At 47.9% G+C, this 12,911-nt stretch overlaps 1 protein-coding gene across 4 annotated transcripts in view; it reads left to right on the top strand.

The window, feature by feature from the left end:
• The window catches only part of LOC110497368 (zinc finger protein 827), a 98,242-nt gene that overhangs the window by 33,592 nt on the left and 51,739 nt on the right, over positions 1–12,911 (top strand). For 2 of the 4 annotated variants that reach the window (XM_036954282.2, XM_036954285.2), the window contains exon 4: positions 253–772. In XM_036954282.2, coding sequence (XP_036810177.2) covers positions 253–772 — 520 coding nt within the window. The remainder of the gene's footprint in view (positions 1–252; positions 773–12,911) is intronic. The other 2 variants (XM_036954283.2, XM_090210423.1) reach the window with 1 other exon arrangement.

Here is a 12,911-nt window from a genome sequence, read left to right as displayed (position 1 = left end):
AATCCTTACTGTTTTACGCTCTTATTTAATCTCTTTTACTCATTTTATTTAAATTATTTATTTGCATAGGGACAGATTCAATTAGCCCGAAACATTGACACATGTTGAATGGACAACACGGTGATGCATTGCTCCATTGTAGCGTAGGAACATTTTCAGTGTCTTGTCCTCAAATGAGCATCATTGCTTTGACTGTTGTTGCCATGACAATGCGGAGGTACCCCCACCACTCATCCTATCCCTGTATCCCAGGTCCACCAGCATCAGGACCGGGGCGAGACGTTCCAGTGCGAACTTTGCCCTTTCACCTCCTCGCGCCACTTCAGCCTCAAGCTCCACATGCGCTGTCACCAGCACTTCCCCCGCTCTGGGTCCGCCTCCGACGGGGTCAAGGTCAAGGAAGAGGCCACCACGGACACGGAGGGCGAGGGGTCACTCCTGGGCGATTTCAACCCCGGGGAATCCCCCCTCCAGTCGGACGCAGGGAACCAGAGCTCCCCTGCAGTCTCCAACCACCACGTCTATATAAAAGAAGAGCCCCAGGAGAGGGAGCTGTCGGTGCTGTCGCCCTTCACCCTTTGCAGGGACAGGGAGCGGGAGCGGCCTGGTAGCAGTGGCAACTCCCTGGACCTCTCTATGGGGGGAGTCGGCTTGGGGGTGGGAGTCGGGGTGGGGGTGCGGTCCAGTCCTGGTGGAGGTCCAACGGCAGCGTCCCTCTTCAGCCCGGACATCACCACCAAGACAGCCACCGACCTGCTCATGAAGCTCTCAGGTAACCATGACAGCAACTCCCGTCAATAACAACACTCACTAACGGCCAGGTGTTAGACTGGTGGGCAACTTTTGATGGCCATTTCAGATGGCCATCATTTTGACTGTCTTAGCATATTTCTTGGGGTTTCGTCATGAATGTCAATGAACGTCAACTCATCAATCCAATAACCCCAACACTCCGCTTTGCCTCTCCAATAAACTCATCAACAACAAACACGCTATCGTTAGCCAGAATAACGCTAGGTATTATATCAGGTTTGTTGAGATGCATTCCACCGTGTTGTGACGATGGTAAAGGATCAGTTACTTTGAGACAATGGCTGAAGATTGATGGGTGAAGGTGTGCCCGGGGTTGGGTGCCAAGGTCGGGGTTGAGGCTGCCACTCTAACTCCTAATGCCAGCTAATTAGATTGAGATCTCCTGAACGAGGGATGCTGAAGGAGGTGAGGGAAAGGGGATGGGGGAGGAGGGGGGTAGAAAACCCTCGGAACATTAGATTAATTAAAAATGTATGCATAATTCATAAATTAAGAAGAATTCATAATTTGAAATGATTAGCGCCCTTAACTTCTGCTCCGTGACCCTGGCTAGGATGCGCTGTGCGATGTGCGCCGCGGAGGGACTGGACAGGCTTAGTTAACCCCTCCCCCTCCAGTTCGGCTCCGCGCCGGTGCCCCCCTGGTGCCAGTCTCACTTCACTCCCAGACTTCGCAATCAAGCCAGGAAAGTCCCAGAGGAGATGGAGCCAAGATGGCTTCTTCTCTCACAATGTCAGCCCAGTGTAGAGTGGCGGACAGGCGGCGGACATCTTAGTTCAAGGGCGGCGTCATTCATGCAGTACCGGAGGGAATTTGAAATATGGGAGGACAACCCTTTTGTTTTTAAAGAGCGGATAGTAGTGGACTTGAGTGATGTTAGAGATAACGATGCTTTAATAGAATACTGGTCCTTTTGATTACCGAGGGCTTTCATGATCATCTCTGAGCGCGGTTTGTAAAAAAAGAGAAGGGGGGTTTTGGCCCAAAGCTTTACTCAGATCTTTTGCACTCTTTGCTGGGCCGTACAGCAGACGGGGAGGGTAAAGAGGAGGAGAAAGGGAGGGAGGGAGGTAAAGCTTCTTCTCAGGGGAACCTCGGGACTCTTTCTTTTGACCTCCCTGCCAAGAGCGATTGAGTGTGTACATGCGGCAGCTCATCTCCTGATTTACCACTGCTGTCACAGTGCCTGTCTCAATCCCACAAGGGCTGTAAAAGAGAGAGAGGGGTGGAGGATGGAGAGAGGCTGTGAGAGGGGTTGGAGGATGGAGAGAAGGGCTGTAAGAGAGAGAGGTGTAGGATGGAGAGAAGGGCTGTGAGAGAGGGAGAGCGGTGGAGGATGGAGAGAAGGGCTGTGAGGGAGAGGGGTGTTGGATGGAGAGAAGGGCTGAGGGAGAGGGGTGTTGGATGGAGAGAAGGGCTGTGAGGGAGAGGGGTGTTGGATGGAGAGAAGGGCTGTGAGGGAGAGGAGTGTTGGATGAAGAGAGGTTGTGAGGGAGAGAGGGAGAGGGGTGGAGGATGGAGAGAAGGGCTGTAAGACAGAGAGGGTGAGGGGTGGAGGATGGAGAGAAGGGCTGTAAGACAGAGAGGGTGAGGGGTGGAGGATGGAGAGAAGAAAAGGGTGGGGGGGATAAAAAGACAGAGAGGGAGAGATCATAGCCTTGCTATTGAGAAAGGCCCCCGTAGGCAGACCTGGCTCTCAAGAGAAGACAGGCTGTGTGCACTCTGCCCACAAATTGAGGTGGAAACTGAGCTGCACTTCCTAACTTCCTGCCAAATGACCATATTAGAGACTCATATTTCCCTCCGATTACACAGATCCACAAAGAATTTGAAAACAAATCAAATTTGGGTAAACTCTCATATCTATTGTGTGGAATACCACAGTGTGCCATCACAGCAACAAGATCTGTGACCTGTTGCCACAAGAAAAGGGCAACCAGTAAATACAACACATATTTATGTTTATTTACATTCCCTTTAGTACTTCTACTATTTCCACATCGTTACAACACTGTATATAGACATAATATGACATTTGAATTGTTTGCTGTTCATTTTTGTTTTTCACTTTTGTATATTATCTACTTCACTTCCTTTGGCAATGTTAACATATGTTTCTCATGCCAATAAAGCCCCTTGAATTGAACTGATAAAAAAATTGCTAAATAAAGTGACAGACGGCAAAGGAGAGAGGAAAAGAGAACGAGTAGGAGCTGACTCCCCAGGCATCTCTTTTTTTAGGCTGCCCTGATTCTCCTCTGGGTGTTCTGACCAATCCCCTTTGATTTCTCCCCCGCACGGCAACTCTGACACAACCGACAGCCTACCCAGTGTGACCCTCCACATTCTGATTTGAGAGGGGAAAGATGAAAGTCCGCGGAGGTACTTTGAAATGCGTGGATGGTGCCCGGTTAGGACGCTACTCGCAGGACCCCTCAGACGGGTAATAATGGCGGTCCCCGCTGCGACCCCGTTTGGAGGTGGCCATCGAGCGTGACCCCGGGCCGGGTGTGAATAATTGGCATGCCGCTGAAGCAGGGCTTGTGGGAGGAAGTGTCGTTGGTGTCTTATTTATCTCAGAGGAGAGAGCGAGAGAGTGAAAGAGAGAGAAAAAGAGCGAAGACGTTGGATGCAGTGTTTGATGCAGTTGGAGTGTCTTAGTGATGTAGGGTGTGTTTGTCTGTGTGCTTGTGAGTTGACACGTTTTATACCCAACCAATGTCTACATAATATACTGTAAGTTATCCAGTCACCTATTCTCTCATTCAAATATTGTTTAAGATTCATCTGACAACACCTGTCGTGGTGGGCAGACACATGTTACAACCTCTTCTCAATAATGTATTTTCCTCTCGACCACGACACACTTCTCATATGTGACCTCTGGTCCATCCTCTCTGCTGTCAGCCCTCAGTATCTACACTACTTTATCCAGCTCAGTACACACGCGGTCAGCTATTGTTGCTGCCCTCCACTCCACCTGCCTGCCCATTGTTTGTGTGTGTGAGTGTGTCTGCAGACACTAGCCCAGCAGCCACCTCATTCTCCTCTCCTCCTGGAGAAAACAGGAGCCAGTTGTTAGAGGGGGAGCAGGCCAGCGTGACAGAGGTGGAAAGCTAATGAAGTTATTTGACGGCAGGCCCGGCCGCGGAGCGAGAGGTGAGGAGCATTGGACAAGTGTCTGGCAGAGAGACGGATGAGGCGAGAGGAAGGAAGTGTGGCTGGAGAGGAGAGCGACAATAGTAAAGAGAGGGGCAAGGGGGAGAGGGAGAAGTGGAGGCAAGGGGGAGAGGGAGAGGGAGAGGTGGAGGGAGAGGAAAGGGAGAGCGAAAAATAAACAGCAGGAGTAGAAAAAGGGACAAAAGAACAAGAAAGCCAGAGTCTGAGGTGGAGCGTGAAAAAGAGAGGAAAAAAAGAGAGAGGGCGAGCAGTGTCCGGCTGACTGGCTGATGGCATGTCAACAGGGCGTGATAACAGAGACAGGCTGATAGCACCATCACCCCTGGGCCACAGACAGACAGAGACGGGATGAACCCTAGTTTACTACTACTACACACGATGGGGAAGCTGCCACTGAACCGCTACATTGAAGGCAGGCAGAGATGGATAGTCACCTCTCAGCCAGAGACAGTAAAACTGCTACTCACGACATGGGGCTGCCACAGACCTGCTACGCTGGCGGCAGAGATGGGATACATATTCATTCACTCAGGCCAGGAGGGAACCTTTACTACACACAGGAGGCTGCTACTGACGAAGGTGCTCCCGCCTGCTACACTGGCAGCAGAGATGGGTTACATCTCCATTCACTCAGACCAGGCCAGGCAGAAAGCTACTCATCACATCACCCAGTCACCCAGAGATGGCTGTTGGTTATTTCCTCAACTCTGACCTAAACACGACAGCATTCGGGGGGAAGTTGACGTGCTACAGAGTGGGGAAGTTGACGTGCTAACGCATGTGCAGAGGGAAAGTACTGTAATTCGACTGTCATTTTCTTTGGGTGAAATAAACCTAGGCACAGCACCATGAATAACAGCTTAAACTATGGTGATTGGTGGTGGCAGCAGCAACAGCAGCAGTAGTAGCAACAGCAGCAGTAGTAGCAACAGCAGCAGTAGTAGTAGTAGTAGCAACAGTAGTAGTAGTAGTAGTAGCAACAGTAGTAGTAGTAGTAGTAGTAGTAGTAGTAGTAGTAGTAGTAGTAGTAGTAGTAGTAGTAGTAGTAGTAGTAGTAGCAGCAGCAACAGTAGTAGCAGCAGTCGTAGTAGCAGCAGCAGTAGCAGTAGCAGCAACAGTAGTTGTAGTAGGAGCAGCAACAGTAGTTGTAGTAGGAGCAGCAACAGTAGCAGTAGTAGCAGCAGTAGCAACAGTAGTAGTAGTAGTAGTAGTAGCAGCAGTAGCAACAGTAGTAGTAGCAGCAGCAGTCGTAGCAGCAGTCGTAGTAGCAGCAGCAGCAGCAGTCGTAGTAGCAGCAGCAGCAGTCGTAGTAGCAGCAGCAGCAGTCGTAGTAGCAGCAGCAGCAGTCGTAGTAGCAGCAGCAGTCGTAGTAGCAGCAGCAGTCGTAGTAGCAGCAGCAGTCGTAGCAGCAGCAGCAGTCGTAGCAGCAGCAGCAGTCGTAGCAGCAGCAGCAGTCGTAGTAGCAGCAGCAGTCGTAGTAGCAGCAGCAGCAGTCGTAGTAGCAGCAGCAGCAGTCGTAGTAGCAGCAGCAGTCGTAGTAGCAGCAGCAGTCGTAGCAGCAGTCGTAGTAGCAGCAGCAGTCGTAGCAGCAGCAGCAGTCGTAGTAGCAGCAGCAGTCGTAGTAGCAGCAGCAGCAGTCGTAGTAGCAGCAGCAGCAGTCGTAGTAGCAGCAGTAGTAGTAGCAGCAGTAGTAGTAGCATCAGTCGTAGTAGTCGTGGCAGCAGCAGTCGTAGTAGTAGCAGCAGCAGTAGTAGTAGCATCAGTCGTAGTAGTAGCAGTCGTAGTAGCAGCAGTAGTAGCAGTCGTAGTAGCAGCAGTAGTAGCAGTCGTAGTAGTAGCAGCAGCAGCAGTCGTAGTAGCAGCAGCAGCAGTCGTAGTAGTAATAATAGTAGCAGCAGTCGTAGTAATAGTAGCTGCAGCAGTCGTAGTAATAGTAGTAGCAGCAGCCGTAGCAGTAGTCATAGTAGCAGTAGTCATAGCAGCAGTCGTAGTAGCAGCAGCAGCAGTCGTAGTAGCAGCAGTAGTAGTAGCAGCAGTCGTAGTAGTCGTGGCAGCAGCAGTCGTAGTAGTAGCAGCAGTAGTAGTCGTCGTAGTAGCAGCAGTAGTAGCAGTCGTAGTAGCAGCAGTAGTAGCAGTCGTAGTAGCAGCAGTAGTAGCAGTCGTAGTAGCAGCAGCAGCAGTCGTAGTAGCAGCAGCAGCAGTCGTAGTAGCAGCAGTCGTAGTAGTAATAATAGTAGCAGCAGTCGTAGTAATAGTAGCTGCAGCAGTTGTAGTAATAGTAGTAGCAGCAGCCGTAGCAGTAGTCATAGTAGCAGTAGTAATAGCAGCAGTCATAGTAATAATAGTAGTAGTAGTAGTAGCAGTAGCAGTAGTAGTAGTAGTAGCAGTAGTAGCAGCAGCAGTAGTAGTAGTAGTAGTAGCAGCAGTCGTAGTAGTAGTAGTAGTAGTAGTAGTAGCAGCAGTAGTAATAGCAGCAGTCGTAGCAGTAGTAGTAGTAGTAGTAGTAGTAGTAGTAGTAGTAGTAGTAGTAGTAGCAGCAGTCGCAGTAGTAGTAGTAGTAGCAGTAGTAATAGCAGCAGTCGTAGTAGTAGTAGTAGTAGTAGCAGCAGTCGCAGTAGTAGTAGTAGTAGCAGTAGTAATAGCAGCAGTCGTAGTAGCAGTAGTAGTAGTAGTAGTAGTAGTAGTTGTAGTAGTAGCATCAGTAGTTGTAGTAGTAGCAGCAGTAGTTGTAGTAGTAGCAGCAGTAGTTGTAGTAGTAGCAGTAGTAGTAGCAGCAGTTGTAGTAGTAGCAGCAGTAGTTGTAGTAGTAGTAGCAGCAGTAGTTGTAGTAGTAGCAGCAGTAGTTGTAGTAGTAGTAGCAGCAGCAGTTGTAGTAGTAGTTGCAGCAGTTGTAGTAATAGTTGTAGTAGTAGTTGCAGTAGTTGTTGTAGTAGTTGCAGCAGTTGTAGTAATAGTTGTAGTAGTAGCAGTTGTAGCAGTTGTAGTAGTAGTTGCAGCAGTTGTAGTAGTTGTTGCAGCAGTTGTAGTAGTAGTTGCAGCAGTTGTAGTAATAGTTGTAGTAGTAGTTGCAGTAGTTGCAGCAGTTGTAGTAGTAGTAATAGTAGTAGTTGCAGCAGTTGTAGTAGTAGTTGCAGCAGTTGTAGTAGTAGTTGCAGCAGTTGTAGTAGTAGTTGCAGCAGTTGTAGTAGTAGTTGCAGCAGTTGTAGTAGTTGTTGCAGCAGTTGTAGTAGTAGTTGCAGCAGTTGTAGTAATAGTTGTAGTAGTAGTTGCAGTAGTTGTTGTAGTAGTTGCAGCAGTTGTAGTAGTAATAGTTGTAGTAGTAGCAGTTGTAGTAGTAGTTGCAGCAGTAGCAGTTGTAGCAGCAGTAGTTGTAGTAGTAGTAGCAGCAGTAGTTGTAGTAGTAGCAGCAGCAGTAGTTGTAGTAGTAGCAGCAGTAGTTGTAGTAGTAGCAGCAGTAGTTGTAGTAGTAGCAGCAGTAGTTGTAGTAGTAGTAATAGTTGTAGTAGTAGCAGTTGTAGTAGTAGTTGCAGCAGTTGTAGTAGTAGTTGCAGCAGTTGTAGTAGTAGTTGCAGCAGTTGTAGTAGTTGTTGCAGCAGTTGTAGTAGTAGTTGCAGCAGTTGTAGTAATAGTTGTAGTAGTAGTTGCAGTAGTTGTTGTAGTAGTTGCAGCAGTTGTAGTAGTAGTAATAGTTGTAGTAGTAGCAGTTGTAGTAGTAGTTGCAGCAGTTGTAGTAGTAGTTGCAGCAGTTGTAGTAGTAGTTGCAGCAGTTGTAGTAGTTGTTGCAGCAGTTGTAGTAGTAGTTGCAGCAGTTGTAGTAATAGTTGTAGTAGTAGTTGCAGTAGTTGTAGTAGTTGCAGCAGTTGTAGTAGTAGTAATAGTTGTAGTAGTAGCAGTTGTAGTAGTAGTTGCAGCAGTTGTTGTAGTAGTTGCAGCAGTTGTAGTAGTTGCAGCAGTTGTAGTAGTAGTAGTAGTAGTAGTAGTAGTAGTAGTAGCAGCAGTAGTTGTAGCAGTTGTAGTTGTAGTAGCAGCAGCAGTTGTAGTAGTAGTTGTTGCAGCAGTTGTAGTAGTAGTAATAGTTGTAGTAGTAGTTGTAGTAGTAGTAGCAGTTGTAGTAGTAGTTGTAGCAGTTGTAGTAGTAGTTGTAGCAGTTGTTGTAGTAGTTGCAGCAGTTGTAGTAGTTGCAGCAGTTGTAGTAGTAGTAGTAGCAGCAGTAGTTGTAGTAGTAGTAGTAGTTGCAGTAGTTGTAGTAGTAGTTGCAGCAGTTGTAGTAGTAGTTGTAGTAGTAGCAGCAGCAGTTGTAGTAGTAGTTGCAGCAGTTGTAGTAGTAGTAGTAGTTGTAGTAGCAGCAGCAGTTGTAGTAGCAGCAGTAGTAGTAGTAGCAGCAGCAGTTGAAGTAGTAATAGTAGTAGCAGTTGTAGTAGCAGCTGCAGTAGTTGTAGTAGCAGCTGCAGTAGTTGTACTAGCAGCAGTAGTAGCAGCAGCAGTAGTAGCAGCAGCAGTAGTAGTAGTAGTAGCAGCAGCAGTTGTAGTAGTAGTAGTTGTAGTAGTAGTAGTAGTTGTAGTAGTAGCAGTAGTTGTAGTAGCAGCAGTTGTAGTAGTAGTTGTAGTAGCAGCAGCAGTTGTAGTAGCAGCAGCAGTAGTAGTAGCAGCAGTAGTAGCAGCAGCAGCAGTAGTAGTAGTAGTAGTAGTTGTAGTTGTAGTAGTAGTAGTAGTAGTTGTAGTAGTAGTAGTAGTAGTAGCAGCAGCAGTTGTAGTAGTAGTTGCAGCAGTTGTAGTAGTAGTAGTAGTAGTAGTAATAGTTGCAGCAGTTGTTGTAGTAGTTGCAGCAGTTGTTGTAGTAGTAGTAGTAGTAGCAGTTGTAGTAGCAGTTGTAGTAGTAGTTGCAGCAGTTGTAGTAGTAGTAGCAGCAGCAGTAGTTGTAGTAGTACTAGTAGTTGCAGTTGTTGTAGTAGTAGTTGCAGCAGTTGTAGTAGTCGTAGTAGTTGTAGTAGCAGCAGTAGTAGTAGCAGCAGGAGTAGTAGCAGTTGTTGTAGTAGCAGCAGCAGTAGTCGTAGTAGCAGCAGCAGTAGTAGCAGCAGTAGTCCTAGTCGTAGCAGCAGTTGTCATAGTCGTCGCAGCAGTAGTCATAGTCGTAGCAGCAGTAGTCATAGTCGTAGCAGCAGTAGTCATAGTCGTAGCAGCAGTAGACCTAGTCGTAGCAGCAGTAGTCATAGTGGCAGCAGTAGTAGCAGCAGTTGTAGTAGTAGCAGCAGTTGTAGTAGTAGCAGCAGTCGTAGTAGTAGCAGCAGTCGTCGTAGTAGTAGTAGTAGTAGTAGTAGTAGTAGTAATAGTTGCAGCAGTTGTTGTAGTAGTTGCAGCAGTTGTAGTAGTAGTAGCAGTTGTAGTAGTAGTAGTAGTTGCAGCAGTTGCAGTAGTTGTAGTAGTACTAGTAGTTGCAGTTGTTGTAGTAGTAGTTGCAGCAGTTGTAGTAGTCGTAGTAGTTGTAGTAGCAGCAGTAGTAGTAGCAGCAGGAGTAGTAGCAGTTGTTGTAGTAGCAGCAGCAGTAGTCGTAGTAGCAGCAGCAGTAGTAGCAGCAGTAGTCATAGTCGTAGCAGCAGTAGTCATAGTCGTAGCAGCAGTAGTCATAGTCGTAGCAGCAGTAGACATAGTCGTAGCAGCAGTACTCATAGTGGCAGCAGTAGTCGTAGTGGCAGTAGTAGTAGCAGCAGTTGTAGTAGTAGCAGCAGTCGTAGTGGTAGCAGCAGTCGTCGTAGTAGCAGCAGTCGTAGTAGCGGCAGCAGTCGTAGTAGCAGCAGCAGTCGTAGTAGCAGCAGCAGTCGTAGTAGCAGCAGCAGTCGTAGTAGCAGCAGCAGTCGTAGTAGCAGCAGCAGTCGTAGCAGCAGCAGCAGTCGTAGTCGTAGTAGCAGCAGCAGTCGTAGTAGCAGCAGTCGTAGTAGCAGCAGTCGTAGTAGCAGCAGCAGTCGCAGCAGCAGCAGCAGTCGCAGCAGCAGCAGCAGTCGTAGCAGCAGCAGCAGTCGTAGTAGCAGCAGCAGTCGTAGTAGCAGCAGCAGCAGTCGTAGTAGCAGCAGTAGTAGTAGCAGCAGTAGTAGTAGCATCAGTCGTAGTAGTCGTGGCAGCAGCAGTCGTAGTAGTAGCAGCAGCAGTAGTAGTAGCATCAGTCGTAGTAGTAGCAGTCGTAGTAGCAGCAGTAGTAGCAGTCGTAGTAGCAGCAGTAGTAGCAGTCGTAGTAGCAGCAGCAGCAGTCGTAGTAGCAGCAGCAGCAGTCGTAGTAGTAGCAGCAGCAGCAGTCGTAGTAGTAATAATAGTAGCAGCAGTCGTAGTAATAGTAGCTGCAGCAGTCGTAGTAATAGTAGTAGCAGCAGCCGTAGCAGTAGTCATAGTAGCAGTAGTAATAGCAGCAGTCGTAGTAGCAGCAGCAGCAGTCGTAGTAGCAGCAGTAGTAGTAACAGCAGTCGTAGTAGTCGTGGCAGCAGCAGTCGTAGTAGTAGCAGCAGTAGTAGTCGTCGTAGTAGCAGCAGTAGTAGCAGTCGTAGTAGCAGCAGTAGTAGCAGTCGTAGTAGTAGCAGTCGTAGTAGCAGCAGCAGCAGTCGTAGTAGCAGCAGCAGCAGTCGTAGTAGCAGCAGTCGTAGTAGTAATAATAGTAGCAGCAGTCGTAGTAATAGTAGCTGCAGCAGTTGTAGTAATAGTAGTAGCAGCAGCCGTAGCAGTAGTCATAGTAGCAGTAGTAATAGCAGCAGTCATAGTAATAATAGTAGTAGTAGTAGTAGCAGTAGTAGCAGTAGTAGTAGCAGTAGTAGCAGCAGTAGTAGTAGTAGTAGTAGTAGCAGCAGTCGTAGTAGTAGTAGTAGTAGTAGTAGCAGCAGTAGTAATAGCAGCAGTCGTAGCAGTAGTAATAGCAGCAGTCGTAGTAATAATAGCAGTAGTAGTCGTAGTAGTAGCAGTAGTAGTAGTAGTAGTAGTAGTAGTAGTAGTAGCAGCAGTCGCAGTAGTAATAGTAGTAGCAGTAGTAATAGCAGCAGTCGTAGTAGCAGTAGTAGTAGTAGTAGTAGTAGCAGCAGCAGCAGCAGTCGTCGTCGTAGTAGTAGTTGTAGTAGTAGTAGTAGTAGTTGTAGTAGTAGCAGCAGTAGTAGTAGCAGCAGCAGCAGTAGTAGTAGCAGCAGCAGCAGTTGTAGTAGTAGCAGCAGTAGTTGTAGTAGTAGTAGCAGCAGTAGTTGTAGTAGTAGCAGCAGCAGTAGTAGTAGCAGCAGTAGTTGTAGTAGTAGTAGCAGCAGCAGTTGTAGTAGTAGTTGCAGCAGTTGTAGTAATAGTTGTAGTAGTAGTTGTAATAGTTGTAGTAGTAGCAGTTGTTGTAGTAGTAGTTGCAGCAGTTGTAGTAGTAGTTGCAGCAGTTGTAGTAGTTGTTGCAGCAGTTGTAGTAGTAGTTGCAGCAGTTGTAGTAATAGTTGTAGTAGTAGTTGCAGTAGTTGCAGCAGTTGTAGTAGTAGTAATAGTTGTAGTAGTAGCAGTTGTAGTAGTAGCAGTTGTAGTAGTAGTTGCAGCAGTTGTAGTAGTAGTTGCAGCAGTTGTAGTAGTAGTTGCAGCAGTTGTAGTAGTTGTTGCAGCAGTTGTAGTAGTAGTTGCAGCAGTTGTAGTAGTAGTTGCAGCAGTTGTAGTAGTAGTAGCAGTTGTAGTAGTAGTAGTAGTTGCAGCAGTTGCAGTAGTTGTAGTAGTACTAGTAGTTGCAGTTGTTGTAGTAGTAGTTGCAGCAGTTGTAGTAGTCGTAGTAGTTGTAGTAGCAGCAGTAGTAGTAGCAGCAGGAGTAGTAGCAGTTGTTGTAGTAGCAGCAGCAGTAGTCGTAGTAGCAGCAGCAGTAGTAGCAGCAGTAGTCATAGTCGTAGCAGCAGTAGTCATAGTCGTAGCAGCAGTAGTCATAGTCGTAGCAGCAGTAGACATAGTCGTAGCAGCAGTACTCATAGTGGCAGCAGTAGTCGTAGTGGCAGTAGTAGTAGCAGCAGTTGTAGTAGTAGCAGCAGTCGTAGTGGTAGCAGCAGTCGTCGTAGTAGCAGCAGTCGTAGTAGCGGCAGCAGTCGTAGTAGCAGCAGCAGTCGTAGTAGCAGCAGCAGTCGTAGTAGCAGCAGCAGTCGTAGTAGCAGCAGCAGTCGTAGTAGCAGCAGCAGTCGTAGCAGCAGCAGCAGTCGTAGTCGTAGTAGCAGCAGCAGTCGTAGTAGCAGCAGTCGTAGTAGCAGCAGTCGTAGTAGCAGCAGCAGTCGCAGCAGCAGCAGCAGTCGCAGCAGCAGCAGCAGTCGTAGCAGCAGCAGCAGTCGTAGTAGCAGCAGCAGTCGTAGTAGCAGCAGCAGCAGTCGTAGTAGCAGCAGTAGTAGTAGCAGCAGTAGTAGTAGCATCAGTCGTAGTAGTCGTGGCAGCAGCAGTCGTAGTAGTAGCAGCAGCAGTAGTAGTAGCATCAGTCGTAGTAGTAGCAGTCGTAGTAGCAGCAGTAGTAGCAGTCGTAGTAGCAGCAGTAGTAGCAGTCGTAGTAGCAGCAGCAGCAGTCGTAGTAGCAGCAGCAGCAGTCGTAGTAGTAGCAGCAGCAGCAGTCGTAGTAGTAATAATAGTAGCAGCAGTCGTAGTAATAGTAGCTGCAGCAGTCGTAGTAATAGTAGTAGCAGCAGCCGTAGCAGTAGTCATAGTAGCAGTAGTAATAGCAGCAGTCGTAGTAGCAGCAGCAGCAGTCGTAGTAGCAGCAGTAGTAGTAACAGCAGTCGTAGTAGTCGTGGCAGCAGCAGTCGTAGTAGTAGCAGCAGTAGTAGTCGTCGTAGTAGCAGCAGTAGTAGCAGTCGTAGTAGCAGCAGTAGTAGCAGTCGTAGTAGTAGCAGTCGTAGTAGCAGCAGCAGCAGTCGTAGTAGCAGCAGCAGCAGTCGTAGTAGCAGCAGTCGTAGTAG

This window comes from Oncorhynchus mykiss, chromosome 19 (assembly GCF_057628025.1).
Source record: "Oncorhynchus mykiss isolate SJ-2025 chromosome 19, ASM5762802v1, whole genome shotgun sequence".
Classification (NCBI taxonomy): Eukaryota; Metazoa; Chordata; class Actinopteri; order Salmoniformes; family Salmonidae; genus Oncorhynchus; species Oncorhynchus mykiss.
The sequence above is the reverse complement of the archived record's forward strand: the minus strand, read 5'-3'. Positions and strand labels throughout refer to the sequence as shown.